This window comes from Erigeron canadensis, chromosome 1 (genome assembly GCF_010389155.1).
Source record: "Erigeron canadensis isolate Cc75 chromosome 1, C_canadensis_v1, whole genome shotgun sequence".
Lineage (NCBI taxonomy): Eukaryota > Viridiplantae > Streptophyta > Magnoliopsida > Asterales > Asteraceae > Erigeron > Erigeron canadensis.
Window position 1 is genome coordinate 33,116,212 of NC_057761.1, and position 17,288 is coordinate 33,133,499.

The window sequence follows — 17,288 nt, forward strand, 5'->3', positions numbered from 1 at the left end:
ATTTCATTTTTCACTTTCGGCGGCGGTTAATAAGCCCAGGAGCCCACGAACCATACCCTCATTATTTAGTGTAAAAGTTTTTTTATTATGGGTTTTCCAACTAATATGTATCCTAAGTATCCACATGAGGTAAACCTTACTAGTATCCGAGTCCTCCTATGAAGGTTTTAGAAGTTGGGCATGGGGTGATCATGTTCGAATCATGAGGGGACAAGGTTTATTTTTATTAACTGTCGTGCCATTTGCTGGATTAATAGTAGGTTTTTCTCCGTCCGTGATTCTCTGAAAATTTAAATGACATCCTGTTCGAAGGACATAAGGGCCGATAAGTGGAACGAACGAACTCTGACCATTTGAACGTTAAAAAAAACAAGATTTTCTGGAAAAAAAAAAAGAAATTTCTTAACTCATCTTGTCATCTTTATCATCTTTGTTATATATAAATATAAATGCAATACTTAAAAAGTCAAAAACCTTATTTTCAATCTTTAAAAGAAGATTTTCAATTTCATCAATTATTTTTGATTAAGCTTGGTTTGTAAACTAAACTTTTTTACTTTCATTTGTCTTGTAAATATTGAATGATTTATTTGATTTATTTGTGTTTGTTTGATTTATTTGATTATAGTAAATAATTTGTTTGGGTGTTTGTCTAAGCACAAGTATGAACCACATTTAATAACGACTTATTTAATTATTGTTTTTTAATTATCAGGTTTTTTTTTATTTATTGGTTGATTGTTGGTTAATTTTAATTTCAAGGTCAAACTTTAGCTAGTCAAAGGATTGGGATACTATGGTGAGTTTGATCTTATTCCCGACCGATTGGTTGAGATTAGATTAATCGGTTGTTAATTGTTTATATGATTGACGATCATGGAGTTAGTTTCCACTAATCCGTATTACTTTGGTTAGTTAAATAAGATTTTTTTTTTCACTAATAAGTAGCTAAGATTCTATGTCACTAAAAGTTTAAAAAGCAAAAGAAAAAGAAAGAGTTAAATAAGATTTCTTAATTTGTCACTAGAGAAAGCCGCTGCTCGTTGGATCAACATGGTTTGAGATGAGGTGCTCGTTAATTATAAGTTATTTTCCTTCCGATAATTTTGGAAAGCCATTATCATTTTCCACTCAGGCTTTACTGTACAATAAAACCTCTATAAATTAATAATGTTGGGACCAAAATATTTTATTAAATTATCGAGATATTATTATATCAATAAATTAATAAATTATTAATTTAAAGAGGTTCATATATCAATTTTAAAATTTTCATATCCAATGTACATTCACACATTAAATGAAATAAGAGTCCAAAGCAAATTGCTTTTGACAAGATCTAATTCATGCAATCAATTCATTTGGCTCAAGTAATTTAAACGATGTAAACTATAGACAAGACATATGCATGTGAGTTTGAAAGATTGATTACGGGTAAACGTTATTAGCACAAAACGGATGTGAATGAGTTGCGGGATTATCCTGGCGAAAGTAATGAATGTTATGAGGTTTAAAGCATTGAAGAAATTGTGATGGATATTGTTTAAAATCTAGTTTAGGATGATACAATAATTTTGAAATCGATCATTCGGAAAGAAGCATTGCAAGCGGCAAACAACTCTTCACAACTTTTTGTTGCGACAATGTCTCAACTCTTAAGTGCAATGTAGAAATTTAAAGATATATTTAGCATAGATTTAAACTTTAAAAAAAAAACAAGTGACTATAATTTAATTTTTACTAAACAATATTAAATTTTAGAATATTTAATTAATTTATGGTTTTGATAGGACCTATATATTTATCTTGGGTTTCAAAAAAGTATTATCTTATTATTAGTTTTATCAAGATTATTAATTTATCGAGTATTAATTTGTAGAGGTTCTAATGTACTTTTGTTTTCTCGCTCCTTTACTAGAGAAAGAGGTTGGTTCAAAGAGAAAAAGTTTTAGGCAATTTATCGGTGGGGATGGGTGGGTGTACTCTTTATACCAATAATAACAATAATAAGATTTGTTTTTTTTTTTTTCTAAAATATAATAAAACATTTTAAGAAAATGAAAGGAAAAATATGATTATTAGTGACATTTTTAAATATGAAAATGAAAAAATGATGGTAGAAAAAAAATACTCCGTATTTGGGTTGGGTATCGCCTATATGACTAAATTCATTCATAAATTGTATCCATTCGATCAAAACATTAATTTTCGTTTCGACTAATTAATTTATTCACTTCCGGACACACGTTAATTAACGTTTATATAATGCTTGAGTGCAAGCTAAAGTTTCGCGATAAAAAACTGTAGCTCGAGCTGTTTGACACGTACAATCCCAATTTGTTTACTCTACATTAAACGTGAAAGATACATATATAATTTATATATATATATATATATAATAAGTTCTCGATGATCATGCACTTTGTAGCCTCAATGGTTTGAAGTGGTTCAAATCGATCGACAAATTAACTTGCATTGAGGATATAGCCACCACAGAATAATGATCAGCTTCGTATCGCGAATGACTTTAGTGATGCAAACACGGGAAGCGATTTGCTTTTGTTTAGTATCTTTTTAATAACGGGAAGCGAATCACTTTTGTTTAGTTTTGGAACCACAGGAATTTCAGCACAGATTAAAACTCCCATCGCGATACCGATCACTTTCTGTTCTATAACTAGCACATCTTCAGCTGGGATTTTTTGCTCCTCCAAATTACCGATTTCCTCTTCAAGATTGCCGACAATTACTTTAGACATGGCTCGGTGTTTGTTCTTGAATACGCAGTAGAGGATCATTTGAACAACACCGAAAGTGAACCCAAGTACATTTGGAATCTGTAAAACAAACAATATATAATAATAATGCATTTACAATTAGAAGTTAGATTTGGAGTTATAATTTGAAAAATAAAACAAGAATAATAATTAGTACTACTAAGTTTATTCTTTTCCTTTTCATTACATACCGCGATATTGAAATCACGGAGAAGAAGCCCATAAAAGAACCATACAACGGCATTGATGGTCAGTGCAACTGTCAATAGAATTGGCATGAACTCCACACTCTTTGATTTAAAAACTTTTTTCTGTAAACAAGAAAAAGAAAGCAATTAATACTTAGAAATATATGAATTGTTCTATGTTAATATATACGAGTAGTTGTTTAAGGAACATCTCGTTGTCTAGGGTGCGTGCAAAGCTTCACCATTATACGGTGAGGTTTCCCTGATGTCGTGTTCTAACTGAATGTTCGAAAAAAAATTATATAGTAGTTTAGTATTCATTTATATATGTGTATATAGATACTAGCTTACCAAAACCCCCAAAGGTGCAAGGAAAACACACAAGGAAAACACAAGGCAAATCCATCCAACTATCACGCCACGGGTAGCTCCATGAGCAAGAAAGTAAGTGAGCACAACTATTAATCCGAATCCAACAACTATCAACAACACGATGACTATCAAGCACTCCATCTGCACATATATCATGAAGTTAATTTAATTAGACTTAAATATTGTATCTAGCTAGCTCCTTAATGATAATAAACGTAAACACAACGATGATATGATGTGATAGTACGTACTCTAGCTCTTTTTGGGGCGTAAAAGAGAAAAAAGCAAATGTAGAAGGTTTGGATGAAGCATCCAACAGAGTTAATAGTGATTAAAAGCATGGCATCAGTCTTAAGCAGCGCGTAATATATCCAAAGCATCGCACTGAACAAGCCAACGACGTAAGGTGTTGATTGAAATCCTTCGGTCGATTTCTTCTTGTACACTTTATAATATGTTGGTCTGGATTAATATTAACTCAAAAAGGTTAGTAAAATGTTACTAACTCAACAAATTAATCAATGAAATTAAGTAAATGTACCACAAAAATTAAAGTACTTCAACATATAATTGATGTTTATCTATGGGACTACTTACAATGGAGAAAGAAACACGAAGAATGAAATAACATTGCCTACAAGTATTGCAAAATTAGCAAAAGTTAGCAACACTACTACAATATAACCGATATAATGTACGTATGTGTGAACATATATTAATATGTGCTTTTGACTTAATTTATAGCATGCATGGTAACATATATATTTTTTGTAATATGAAAGTATATATAAGAATGTGAACGAGATAAATATTTATATACCAACAAGGCCGATTGCAAATGTGAGAGTAGCCGATGAGTTCCCAGCTGCCATTTTATATATAAATTTCTTAACAAAATTGATGATTACTATAACGCTATTTTTTCCTTCTTTTCTTTTTTCTCACAAGCAAACTATAATGTGTTGTTTCAATAGATGTATATAGGTGTATATAAATGTATATAAGAATATTGAGTCCTTTATATAGAGAAAATATGGTTGAGTGTGATTGGTCGAACTCAAGCCAGCTCGGAGAGGTCAAACATAAAATTTTTTTTTATAATTAACCAGCTAAGCAATTGCTAGCACGTGTATAGTACTTTTTAGTATTTTATTATTTTCTGAAAGGTAAAATCAAACACCGTCAATCCTACATCACATAATCTTTGTGTTCAGTGGAACTTCATAACTGTGCATGCACTCCAACTAGGATATATATGTAAACAAATACGGAGTACTAATGGAGTCTTGGTTTCCTTTCTTAATTCATTTACTTTGAAAAACTAGATACTGTATTAAACAATGTTTGTTTTAAAAATATTGATTTGTTTAATCTATTTGTCATTTGAAGTATTGTATGTGTTGATGAATAATTTATGCATACGAACGAATATTAAGATCGTGTTTGGTTCACAGAATTTGATGGAATCTGATGGAATTGAAATTGAAATTTCATTTCTTAGTGTGTTTGGTTGATTAAAGATGGAGGAATCACATTCCATTGGAATGTTAACATTCCCTCATTTGATGGAATCTCCATTCATTGGGGATGGGGGAAGGAATCTCATTCCGTCCATCACTTGAATCTTCAAAAAATCAAAAACATTCCGTCAAATTCCATTCCTTCATATTCCAATTCCTTTGAAAGATTCCATTCCTTCCAAAAACATTCCGTGAACCAAACGCGCCCTAAGATTCAAGTAATTCCACGTTGGGGATATATGACAAAACCAACAAAAACTGGATATTATTTTCAATATGGCCTATAATACTTTCAAATTGAATCAATTCGATGATTCATTTTAAAATATTCAATCGGATACATCTAGAGAATTTTGGGGGAAAAAAAAGAGACCAAAGAAAATTCGTAATATCAGAATAAATACGCATAAGGCCTTAAGTTGGCAAATTCAATGCCTTAAGTTATAAAAATTAAGTGAAATTATTACATATCGTCCATGTGGGTTGCTCGATTCTCATTTTCATCCCTGTGTTTTTTCTTTTTATCATTAGGTGTTCCTGTACTTTTCATTTTCATTAGGTGGTTCTCGACTTTCAGCGACTTTTTCGGCGTTGGCAAGCGGTGACCGGCCGGTCAGAGATAGTAACATAAATTGTAGGGAAAGATGATGAAGTATGTAAACCTAAAAGTGTTAGTTTTATCACAAATAGTCCATGTGATTATAAACTGAAAGAAATGGGCTCATGTGCATTGCATATGAGGGGTTTAACGGATGAAAACTAACAGTTGTTAATGTCAGGGACGACTGACAATGAAAATAAAAAATACATGGACACCTAATGATAAAAAAAAACATAGGAATGAAAATGAGAATCGAGCAAACTACATGGACGATTTGTGATAATTTCTCAAAAATTAAGTTTCTGAGGCGTTTTTACATACGAGCCACGGGCTCCGTCCCTTAGACCCCACCAGGGGATGTCCCGGACCCTCGTCCGTAAAAGTAATCGCCTCTAAAATCACAATAAATACATATAAGCGTGCACTCCACACCACCAAACTCATTTGATCAAACAAGTTAATTTAATTACATCGATTTTTGAAAATAATAGTAATATGATATGCTTAATTGTGATTTTTAACATTTAATATCAAACTCTTCAAGTAAGTTAAAAAAATCTTTTCCAAAATAAACGATTAAACGGAAGGTTAATGGGAAGCAAACGGTCCACGAAAGATTATCTGTTGGAATAAACATGGTTTGATTCAAGGAACAATACTCATTAGATGATTATGTGGAACCTGTAAAGTCATTAAACATGTTTGCCATTGATTTCGGGTTCCCAAAACAATGTGATTGAGTTAGGATGAGATGGGTAATTTGGCTGTGATGTTATGCACAAATTTGAGAGGAGTAAACACATGAATTTGTGCGGGATTATGTGTGTGTCATTCACCTTAACTTAGGGTTAATTACCCTCTATTTATAATGAGAGTAATTACACTTACCAACTTTTAGTAATTACACATTCAACCCCTGTGGTGTTTAATTAATGTGCATACCATTAGTCCTCTTATTTACAATCACCTAATGGAAAACCCCATTCAACGTCTCTAAGAGTAAATATGCTCATCATATATTTACCTAGACATAGGGATTTCATTATCGTCAATTATCATATCAGAAATGATACATGATCGGTGACGGTCACACTAACGTGGTTCCAACATTATTTTGGTAATTGATAAAGTTGTAACAGTTTAAAAATTACAGTATAAAAGTATTTATTTATATATTTCCATTAGATTAGATATAAATTTGGATTTCAAATACAACTTAGACTATATATTGGGGTTGGTTGTTATAGTATAAGTATATAAAGTAAAATTAAATAAGTAAGACGAAGATTTTAACTCTTAGATTATGATAATATTGATAAAGGAAAAATCACGAAACACAAGTTTATATATTGTTGCACAATGATTTTCATGATACACCGTGATTTTCAGTAAAGATAATCTTATTTCTCTTTTTTTTTTGTTCTATTGGAAAGCGAAATGAATAAATTTTAGTTTGTTTATTTTCGTTCATTTATTTACACATATATATGACCATGAAGTCATGAACAATCATCCCGCTTAATACATGTTTTGAAAGTTCATTAATTTCTTTTACGATTGTATACTACATCTTTGTTATTATTATCGATCATTTCATGAAAGGCAAAATCAAACACCGTAAATCCTACATCATATGTTTAGTGGAACTGGCACTGTAAAAAACAAACGTGCTGATTAAGTGGACACCTAAGTTTTTCCTACATAAAATTAAATGCGCTTTTAATTAAATTTCTACTTTTTTTTTCTTTCTTTTATTACTAAACGTCATCATTTCTTAAGGAGTCACAATGAGCATCAATGCATCATATGTAGCTCAAAAGAAAATTATGTATTACGAAAGTAATTACAATCCATTTGTAGCATTTTGTCTGATGAAAAGCTCGTACGTTAGTTGTAAACTGCAGCAAGTTTCTAATTAATTTATATTTATAAATAAATGATATTCTATAGTTTGTTATTGTTTGCAATGAATTTTTGCCATAGAAATGAGGCATTATCCCGTTCAATTACAATTAGGACACCTTAAAGTTTCAGTTCGATCTCTTCTTTTCACTCATCAATTTATAGCTTTCATTGTCACCACACCAATAGATGATATACGAGATAGGTAAAAACAGTGTGAATAATTTCTTTTTGGTAGAGGGAAATAGTGTGAGAATTTTGAAAAAAAGTAATGAGGTACTAAGTGTATCAATATACCAAGGTAAGGCTGTCTACATCTTAACCTACTTCATACATCGTCGATGTATTGGAACCTAAAACTCATGAAAGACGGCGTTGAGTGCTTATAATTATATATATATTGTCTTAACTGGTCCCCGCTAGATAGTCTCCTCCAGATTAAATTCTTAGTTCAAATCACTCAATGTCAAATGGAAAGTTCATCCAAATCCGTATAAGGATCCTTTAAAGCTATACCAATTCTAAAGTTATACCGATATAGATAAAGTTATATCAACCTTTGGATTAAAATCAAAGGTTAAGATTCAAACTTGATTATTAAATCTTAACCCTATTGATTTCACTTTAAAGGTTAAAAATTGTCCAACTTTACCTCTATAGTTGATAACAACTTTAAAGGATCTCTATCCTCTAAACCAACCTGAAATTAAATAACGTATAACTATGGATAACTCACAATACATAATTAAATAAAATACACCAAATAAAATGATACAGAAATTGACAAAACTATCAAAGTATCAATCATCTATAAAATTGTTTGTTTGATAGATAATTGTAATATCTCGAAACTAAATAACCATGTTTTTTCTTGTAATATTTGGTGAAAAATATTATTTAAATAGAGATACTCATATATAATAGAATTTTTTATTATTTTCTTTATGAAAATTAAATACCCATACCCATGTTTCTATATAACTAAGTGAGAATATGTTTTTTCCTACGATGGAAAGTGTCGCGCATTGCGGCGGTGAGATGGTAGGGGTGATGGTCATAGAAGGTGATAAGTTATAGAGTGTGATAGCTAAATGCTTTATCCGTACGGGCTCCGCCCTCACATTTAAAAATTCATCGAAAGTATTTCGAATGACATATCTAATGAAAGAGCATGAAATTTTAAGAACACCCATATAATTTTTATAATTTATCGTTATACGGTTTTTGAGATAACAATTTTTAAATGAATAAGATGAATAAAATGATTTATGGAAGAGAAAAAAAAATTGAGTGGTTGAGATTTAAGGAGAGTGAAAAAAATGAGTGGTTGAGATTTAAGGGTATTATAGGTATATTAGCTAATTATGATTTGAGATTTTCAAAAAGGACAAAATGCTTTATAAGATAGTATAGATGTGTCACTCCTCTTTTCGTTCCAATTAGGCTTTTTGCTTAGGTGATAATTTCTGATAATTTTAATATTTTTTAGATGTATTGACATTTAAATTTATATTTTTAAGTGCTCATGTAGCACTTCATTTGCTACGTCACTATTTGCCTACGTGGACTTTTTTTTTTTTTTATCAATTTTAAATAACAAATAAAAACCAAATACAAGATTAAACTTATGACCTAAAACTTTTAATATTATGCACATACCATTTGATCTAACTTAATATTTGTTTATTTTTTTTACAAAGTACGATAAATATTCATTGGAAAATAAAGCTAAAAAAAAAAAGACATTGATAATCTATTGTCGATCTTTGTAACTTCTCTCTTTCTATTTTTCTTTGTATTTAATTATATTTGTACATGGAATATATATAATTTACTTTAATATAATATAAAACTAGAGTATATTGATAATTACATCTAATATTTTACTAACCGATTATATTATCAATGTTAAATTAGATATTTATTTTATTAATTTCACACACATATTTTTGATATTTAAATCTACATTTGTAATTTATCTCTATATAACTAAGATTTCGTACTTTGATAATATATGAGCACAAAGATGTTTATATGCTATAGACCGCATCTTTTTATTAATTCAATGATAATCACCATTTTTTCAAATAAGACTGTTTATTATATTATATTTAATAATTATAGATAACAAACAAAGAATTTTATGATTTATAAATAATTACGTCATGCTTTAACATATTTTATATATATTATATGTTTATATATTAGAATTTTATTATTTGCATCAGTTGTAAATTGACTTTTTTTATACTATCATAAATTATGAATAATAATATAATGTTCAATTAATTTTAGTTTACATTTTCAGTCAGCCTCGCACAATGTTGAGGTTTAATCTAGTAGTAATACATATCTAAAGTTTGAAATTATGATATGATGTATCTGTCTTATCAAAACTAGAATCAGAACTGTATCACTGTATGATACACGACTGTGAAATATGATATATCATTTTGATTGCAACGGTCTTTGAGCTCAAAGTTGATAAGACATGTATTTATTCTTTTTGTGTGCTAAACTTCTAAAAGTGTAATCCACCTTGAAAAGGGAATACTAGAAAGATGTATACGTATTTGATTTTTTTTTTTTAAAAAAGTACATTTGAAATGAAACAACATGTTTAAGTGTGAACAACAAATCAAAGTTTATTTGGTGTAAGAATTTCCGAAAAAGTTATTAGGGGTATTTTTATCTATAGAGTTAATTTCATGGATCGTCTCTATGGTTTAACCAAAAATCACGTTTTATTCTTATAGTTTAATATCAACACGGATAATCCTTAAGGAGAGAGAACTGAAAAGAGGTAAAAGGAATTTCAAAAAATTATCAAGTTTAGTCCTTCACGGAGGGAGAAAAAGTAATTACCCTCACATGGTAAGTATGTGCGTGAAAAAACGGAGTCCATTTAACGGTCGTTAAAATAAAGAACCGAGCTAGAGTGTAATCCTTCTATAAAGGATAATACATATATATATATATGGGGATGGTAATATAAGGCTGTCGGGTATCTAAGCTTAGGTGTGGAACACTGACATATTATTTTTTTAATCCATAAAAATCATGGGGCCCATGCATTTATTCATTAAACAATAAATAGTAAAATATTAGTATGTGAGGGGTTCCACACCTAAGCTTAGGTGTCGGACAACCTTATATTCCTTTTTCCCTATATATATATATATATAGAGAGAGAGAGAGGAGATATATAAGAACCTTTAAAAAAAAGAACGTGTGAACAATTTTCAATTACATATTCTTTCATATTATTTTCCTTTCTCCCCTTACACATGTGTAAGTGACGTGGTAACATTTTCGTAAATATTGACTTTTTTTAATATAGATTAAAAGGACACTTGTTTAAATGTTGTGTCACGTGTCGATTAAATGTTGTTTCAATCCAATTTTAATATATTGATAGATATTTTTTGGTTATAACCGTGAAAACCATTAAAACTTTAACAAATGCATAAATTTTGCACAATTTAACATATAAAGTAAAATGTGACAAATTATAACAATTAGATTTTTGTTTGTTTTCTTTTTATAATTTTTTTACCTTTTCATGTTTCAATTAACCAAAAACTCTTATAACATGTCATTTTTTACTATCTCGTAACTCGAATATCTAAGTTGCTGAAATTTTGTTAAATATAGTATAGTTTACAAGGATGATCCAATATAATTTGTATTTTAATAACTTGCATTTAGATTTTCAAGACATTATACAACTGAAGTCCAAATGATATGCACATACATCACTATCACAAGTTTACTAGTTAAACGATGACTATCATACTTCACAAAAATTTTACAATCTATTAGTATCCCGTTTCGTTGGTTACCATAAAATATAAAGATATTAAGGGAAAATTCAAGGCTCTTTTTCTATCACACAACTAAATTAATGGATCGAATATATCCTTAGGGGGGTGGGAGTGGATACCCCAACCCCAATCTTCCCCAAATTTCCACATCACTATTTTCCAATAAAAATCTTTCACCTCAAACTTCCCCAATTCACCCCAAATCATCTCAAAATGGTGGCGCCACTCACCTCAACCCCAATTTCCACATCATCTTTTTTATTTCCATTTATTTTTACTCTATAAATTTAAAACATTAAAAAACATTTATTAATAAATAAAAAAGTACATAATAATACTTAAAAAAAAAAATACGACAAAACTAAAAACAAGTCCAACAATTATTCAAATGAAAACATTACACGAACGAAACTAAAAAGGGCATTGCCATCCATGTCTTGCGGCAATTTCGCGTTTCTCGCTAAGAACGATTTCCAACATCACGGGATCGGTTATATGAGCATGCGAGTTGGTGAAAAACAAGATGTCCCGCTGTCTTGCGCGCCTCTCATCCGTCTCGTGTTTTTCATCCAAGTATCTCGTCTTCCTTTTGGCGTACTCACTAATGTCATCCGCCACAGTTGAGGAGGCGGATCCGGATGCGGATGCCTTCTTTTTTCCCTTTTTTGCTGCCGCTTCCAATGGAGGGTTTGGGTCTTCATTCATGTCGGGAATGAAGTGTCCGGTGTTGGCCGTCTCATATTCTCCAGATTTCCTTTTTGAAGAGTCGCTACGTGAAGGTCCCATGTCTTGGTATATTTGGAAACATTCTTGCTCAGCCCATTTGTCGTGTATCTTCACAACATCCCATGCGGCATGGTGAGGAAATTCCTTCTTGGTGCGGGTCTTGAAATCCGCCATAGCGACTCTCATAATATCCAAGTCATTGCACCCGCTTCCCTTGGCTTGTTTCTACAAAAAAAGAATACCATATTACATAATAATAATTATTAACAACTACGAACAAAACTATATAATTATTAACAACTACGAACAAAATTATATAAGTATTAACAACTACGAACAAAACTATATAATTATTAACAACTACGAACAAAACTATATAATTATTAACAACTACGAACAAAACTATATAATTATTAACAACTACGAACAAAACTATATAATTATTAACAACTACGAACAAAACTATATAATTATTAACAATTACGAACAAAACTATATAATTACTAAAAACTAAGCAAAAACTATATAATTATTAATAATTAAGCAAAAACTATATAATTACTAAAAACTAAGCAAAAAATATATAATTATTAATAACTAAGCAAAAACTATATAATTACTAAAAACTAAGCAAAAACTATATAAGTAAGAGTACCGCTTGATTGTATAGCCCGTTGAAGAGACCCATGGTGGCGTTCATTTGTTTCCACTTTGGCGTTAACCCATGAATGGTCCGTGTGGTCGGGCCGACAAGTGAGGTGTAATGCTCAAGTACACGACGCCAAAAACCATCCGCTTTTTGTTCATTTCCATATTTTTTGCATTCGGAAATTTGAACCCAAGCTTGTGTCAAAGCAACCTCTTGTGCCGGCGACCAATTTTCACGCTTTGTCTTCGTCTTTTTCCCGCAATCTTGGACTTCTTGCACGTCATCATCTTTTTGAACATCGTCTTGTTGGGTTTCCGCTACAATTTCAACTTCTTCGTCATCTTGATGAACATCTTCCTCGATCGGAATAAAATCGTTCATTCTAGCCATGTTTAAAAAACACTTTAAAAAACACTCTAAACCACGCGTTATTCTGGGAGGAGTACGCATCTCTTCAACCTGGTGACGTTGTCGGGTCTCCTGAACCATATCGATACATTCATCGCAACGACGGTGACAGTACGTTGGACTTAGACTATTCCGAGTGTTAGTGTTATGTTAGTCTTATTAGTTTATTAATAATCTAGTATGTATGTTTTAGTGTTATGTGTTTTATTGTTATGTGTTAGTGTTATGTGTTTTATTATTTATTAATAATTTAGTATGTATGTTTTAGTTTGTAATATAAATAAAGTATGTGTGTTTATTAGATTTTGTTATTTTAATGAAGTATGTGTTTTCTATAGATAACTAACTCCACTTAGGTGGGTTGGCTATGGTTATCTTCTAAATCCACTATGTGGGTTCGAAGGTGAGTTTTTCCCAAGGTTTCGGGTTCGAGTCTTGGGTTTCTCATCTCAATGTATTTTTCATGAGGAGGGGGTTGAAGGTCCAACAAATCGCTGATTAAAATTGCCTCCAGCACGTCTGAACCGAAACTAACTTAACAAAAAAAAATGTGTTTTATATAGATTTTGTTATAACTTTAGAGGGTTAAAAGTGTAAAGTTTAGATAAAAGAGTAAAGTTAAATCATTGTTGAGTCCAAGACTAATCATTAAGGGATGAGTGTATTGGTGTTTTGAAAAGATTAGTACTTGAAGTGGTTTTTGCTGATATAACGTTACATGAACTAGTCATTTAAGGATGAGTAATGGGCATTGGGTAACCTCTACCATGTCTACATGTAAATTATCTCTGTTGCAGTGACAGCACATCGAATCGACATAACGAATAAGAACTGTTGGTATGTATTTTGAGGCTGCGAATGACATGTGACTATATATGGTCTATATTACATGCGACGTCAACTTTTAGCATTTGTTTTTTTTCCTCAGAGTTTTGCTATTGACAGAACATTTGTCTTTTGCACCAACTTTTTTATCAAGAGGCCCTAGCTACATTAAATTTTTCATTATTGGAGATAAAGAAAAATTGCTTTAACTGTTACCGATTCGGAGTCGGCATGATATGATGACATTGAGGAAAGTGGATCAATTATTAAGTTTGAAGTATCTTGAAGCTAATTAATGGTGTTTTACATAATATTATCATTTATTTAGTGCGGGCGGAGTCATTAGTTTTTTTATATTCTTTAATAATTAGATGTTACTAGTTTTTTGAAAAAAATATCTCCAAAAAGTTATAGTAGTTTAGTACATTATTACATCGAGCTTGTTTGTTTCTATATATGTAAGTCATATATTTTTTACTTTTTTTCTTATGAAGTTGATACTTAAAGTATAATAATAAGTCACATGTGATTTACTACTAACTATGAATTTCAAGTTGCAAATATATAATCATATCATATATCATACATAGTTATATAAATATAAATATTGGGTGATTAATATATGTGTCTAATTTTCTGCCTAGCAATTCATCAATAAAAATACCTCTTTGGTGATTAATATGTGTCTAATCCTCTGCCTTTCAAAGAAAACTAAAAAATTAAATCAAGACAAAAAAAACATGTTTGTTTAGCTCTATGCTAATGTTATAATCAATATGATTATCAACCCAAATTATCATCATTCGTGAATAAACATCAAATAGACAAATATATACATGAGCATTTATCAAGGTGAAAAAGAAAAACACTATTAATTATGCGTGTTATCATGTCATCGATCAGTTAACACATAATATTCTAATGCTAATGCTATAATAAATGTGATTATCAACCCAAATCATCATCATTCGTAAATAAACACTAGACGAAAGCCCATGCGATGCGGCGGGAACAGTGGTAGCGTTGTGATATTGGCGAGGACGGGTAGTGGTGGCGGTGTGGTAATTGATATAAAGGTAATTAATATAAAAATGGTAGTATTTTTTTTTCTAGAGTTAATAAATTTAATAAATTACTTAAGGAAAATGTTAAATAAAGCCCTTAGAGCTTTACTTAACGTGCATATAAAGTTGTACATTTCCATGTTAAATGTCGGCCCCTGAATTTTATGGTAAGTGTACAACTAATTAATGCACCTTAACGAAAGCCCTTAGGGCTTTGTTTAGCAAAACCCATTATTTAATTAAGTGTATCTTAGGTATATAGGTTAATTATAAAAGAAAGCTATTCAAAAAGCAGGTGTATTATAGGTATTTTTTTAAAGACTTGGTATTATAGGTATTTTAAAGGCTTAATTAAAAGTTTATAAAAAAAAAATGGTTTGTTTGTTTTATCAAGTAGTATAGATATTGATGAATAGATTTAGTAAATTATTTAATTAAGCGTATTTTAGGTATAAAGATTAACTATAAAATAAAGTTTTTCAAAATGTAGGGGTATTATAGGTATTTTAAAGTTATAAAAGTTTATAGAAAAAAAATGAAGGAAGAAAAACTACACCATTAATTACGAGAGAAAGGTACCCGAGTAATGTAGGTTATGATATGGATATGGTGTATATTGTTAAATGTTGAAATGTTGAATGTTGAAAAATTGAAAAATAGACTTGCTTTATAATCTCTACTACATTATAAAGCATTTGTTCTCGCCAAATTTTTTCAACTTTCAACTTTTCGAGTTTTCAACTACTCATTTTCATCTCTCTGCTCAAATCTCAACCACTCATTTTTTTTTCTCCTCCATAAATCATTTAATTCATATAATAATTCATTCAAAATTTTTTATCTTAAAAATCGTACATCGATAAATGATAAAAGTTATATGGGTGTTTTTAAAATTTCATGCTCTTTCATTAAAAAATTTGAGATACTTTCGACGAATTTTTAAATCCAAGGGCGGAGCCCATACGGCTAAGGCATTTGGCAATCACACTCTATGACCTATCACCTCCTATGACTTATCACACTTTATGACCTATCAACCTCACCATCTCACCGCAACGCGCGGGAACCAGCCAAGGTTTATGGGGTCTCACCGCCAAGCAGTGTTGCATGGTCGTTAACTTGAGAGGAAAAATACCTCTATGGGACTAAGGGGTTCCTAGGCATTTACCTTTTTTTTAGATGGTGTATATTGTTAAATGTTGAATTGTTGAATGTTGAAAAGTTAAAATTGAATGTTGAAAAGTAAATTTACTTTATAATATAGTATAAATATAGATATGTGTAATATGTCATCATTTAACAATTTAAATTTTAATGCACATATTATACCACATTATCTATACTATATTATAAAGCGGATTTCCCCTGTCTAACATTTTAAGTTTCAGCGTTTACTTCCTCAAAATGTCCCTTCTATCAATTATATATTTACCAAACACTCTTAATTTCTCCTCAAATCTCAACCAATTATCTTTTTTCTCTCTCCTCCATAAATCATTTATTCCCCCGATTCATTCAAAATCTTTGATCTCACAAACCGTACATCGATCAATTATAAAAATTATATGGGTGTTTTTAAATTTTCATGCTCTTTCATTATAGATGTCATTCGAGATACTTTTGACGAATTTTTAAATCCGGTGGCGAAATTCGTACGGTTAAGGCATTTGACAATCATGCTCTATGACCTATCACACTTTATGACTTATCACCCCCACCATCTCACTGCCGCAACACCCGGATACTTACTCTCGTTATCATAAAAAGTATGACTTTGAAAGGATATATCTGAATCTAAGTATCACTCTCTACATTAGTTTAAGACGATGGTGTCCTATAATTTAGGTTCTCTAATAATTTCTATTTGCAGACTCCAGCATTATGTAATGTTAAATACAAATGGATAAATTTTGTCATTCTTTCTGGATTTTATGGTGTAAAAGATAACTTATCCTGTTAAAGTAAACTATTAGTTTAGATAATGAATCATTTTACCATTTGGAGATTAACAATTTTTTATTTTATTTCTATTCTAGCCACCTTATAACGAGCAAATATATAAAGCTCGTTTCTTAAGTTAAAGCTCGTTTCTTAAGTTTTATCACATATTATATATATTGGACATTGGACATCTAGTCATATGAGATGAAGACGATTTTTATTTTCTAAGGAGAGTAATCGTCTTTGTAGAAAGCATTTTTTTTTTGCAATTATTGGGATTAATTTATTCTATTTCACGATCCACTTCCATTAACGATGGACCATTGGACCCTCGTGACCTTTATTTCCATTTTCATTATTATCATAAGATGATTGAACATTAAACTGGCTTTAACCGTCCAAGCCCATCTGTGGCCCAATTGGCCCTATCTACGTATATCTAATTGGCCCTATTCGCATGTGTAAAATATCTGATTGGGCCCTATGCCCCT

At 30.6% G+C, this 17,288-nt stretch overlaps 1 protein-coding gene across 1 annotated transcript; it reads right to left on the reverse strand.

The window, feature by feature from the left end:
* Positions 1-2,258: 2,258 nt before the first annotated feature.
* On the reverse strand, positions 2,259-4,308 carry LOC122582231 (bidirectional sugar transporter SWEET10-like). The gene is made up of 6 exons (XM_043754600.1): positions 4,158-4,308; positions 3,935-3,971; positions 3,589-3,799; positions 3,317-3,478; positions 2,969-3,088; positions 2,259-2,837 (listed from the first exon to the last, which is right to left on the reverse strand). The coding sequence occupies exons 1-6, from the start codon at positions 4,207-4,209 to the stop codon at positions 2,505-2,507; spliced, it is 915 nt and encodes a 304-aa protein (XP_043610535.1). The 5' UTR covers positions 4,210-4,308; the 3' UTR covers positions 2,259-2,504.
* Positions 4,309-17,288: the final 12,980 nt, after the last annotated feature.

Excerpts from the sequence above, each read along its gene's own strand:
- LOC122582231 (XM_043754600.1), bottom strand. The coding sequence starts at position 4,209 with ATGGCAGCTGGGAACTCATCGGCTACTCTCACATTTGCAATCGGCCTT. Across the intron at positions 3,800-3,934 it reads TTCGTGTTTCTTTCTCCATT|ACCAACATATTATAAAGTGT; the intron begins GTAAGTAGTCCC and ends ATATTAATCCAG. Across the intron at positions 2,838-2,968 it reads TCCGTGATTTCAATATCGCG|ATTCCAAATGTACTTGGGTT; the intron begins GTATGTAATGAA and ends TTTGTTTTACAG.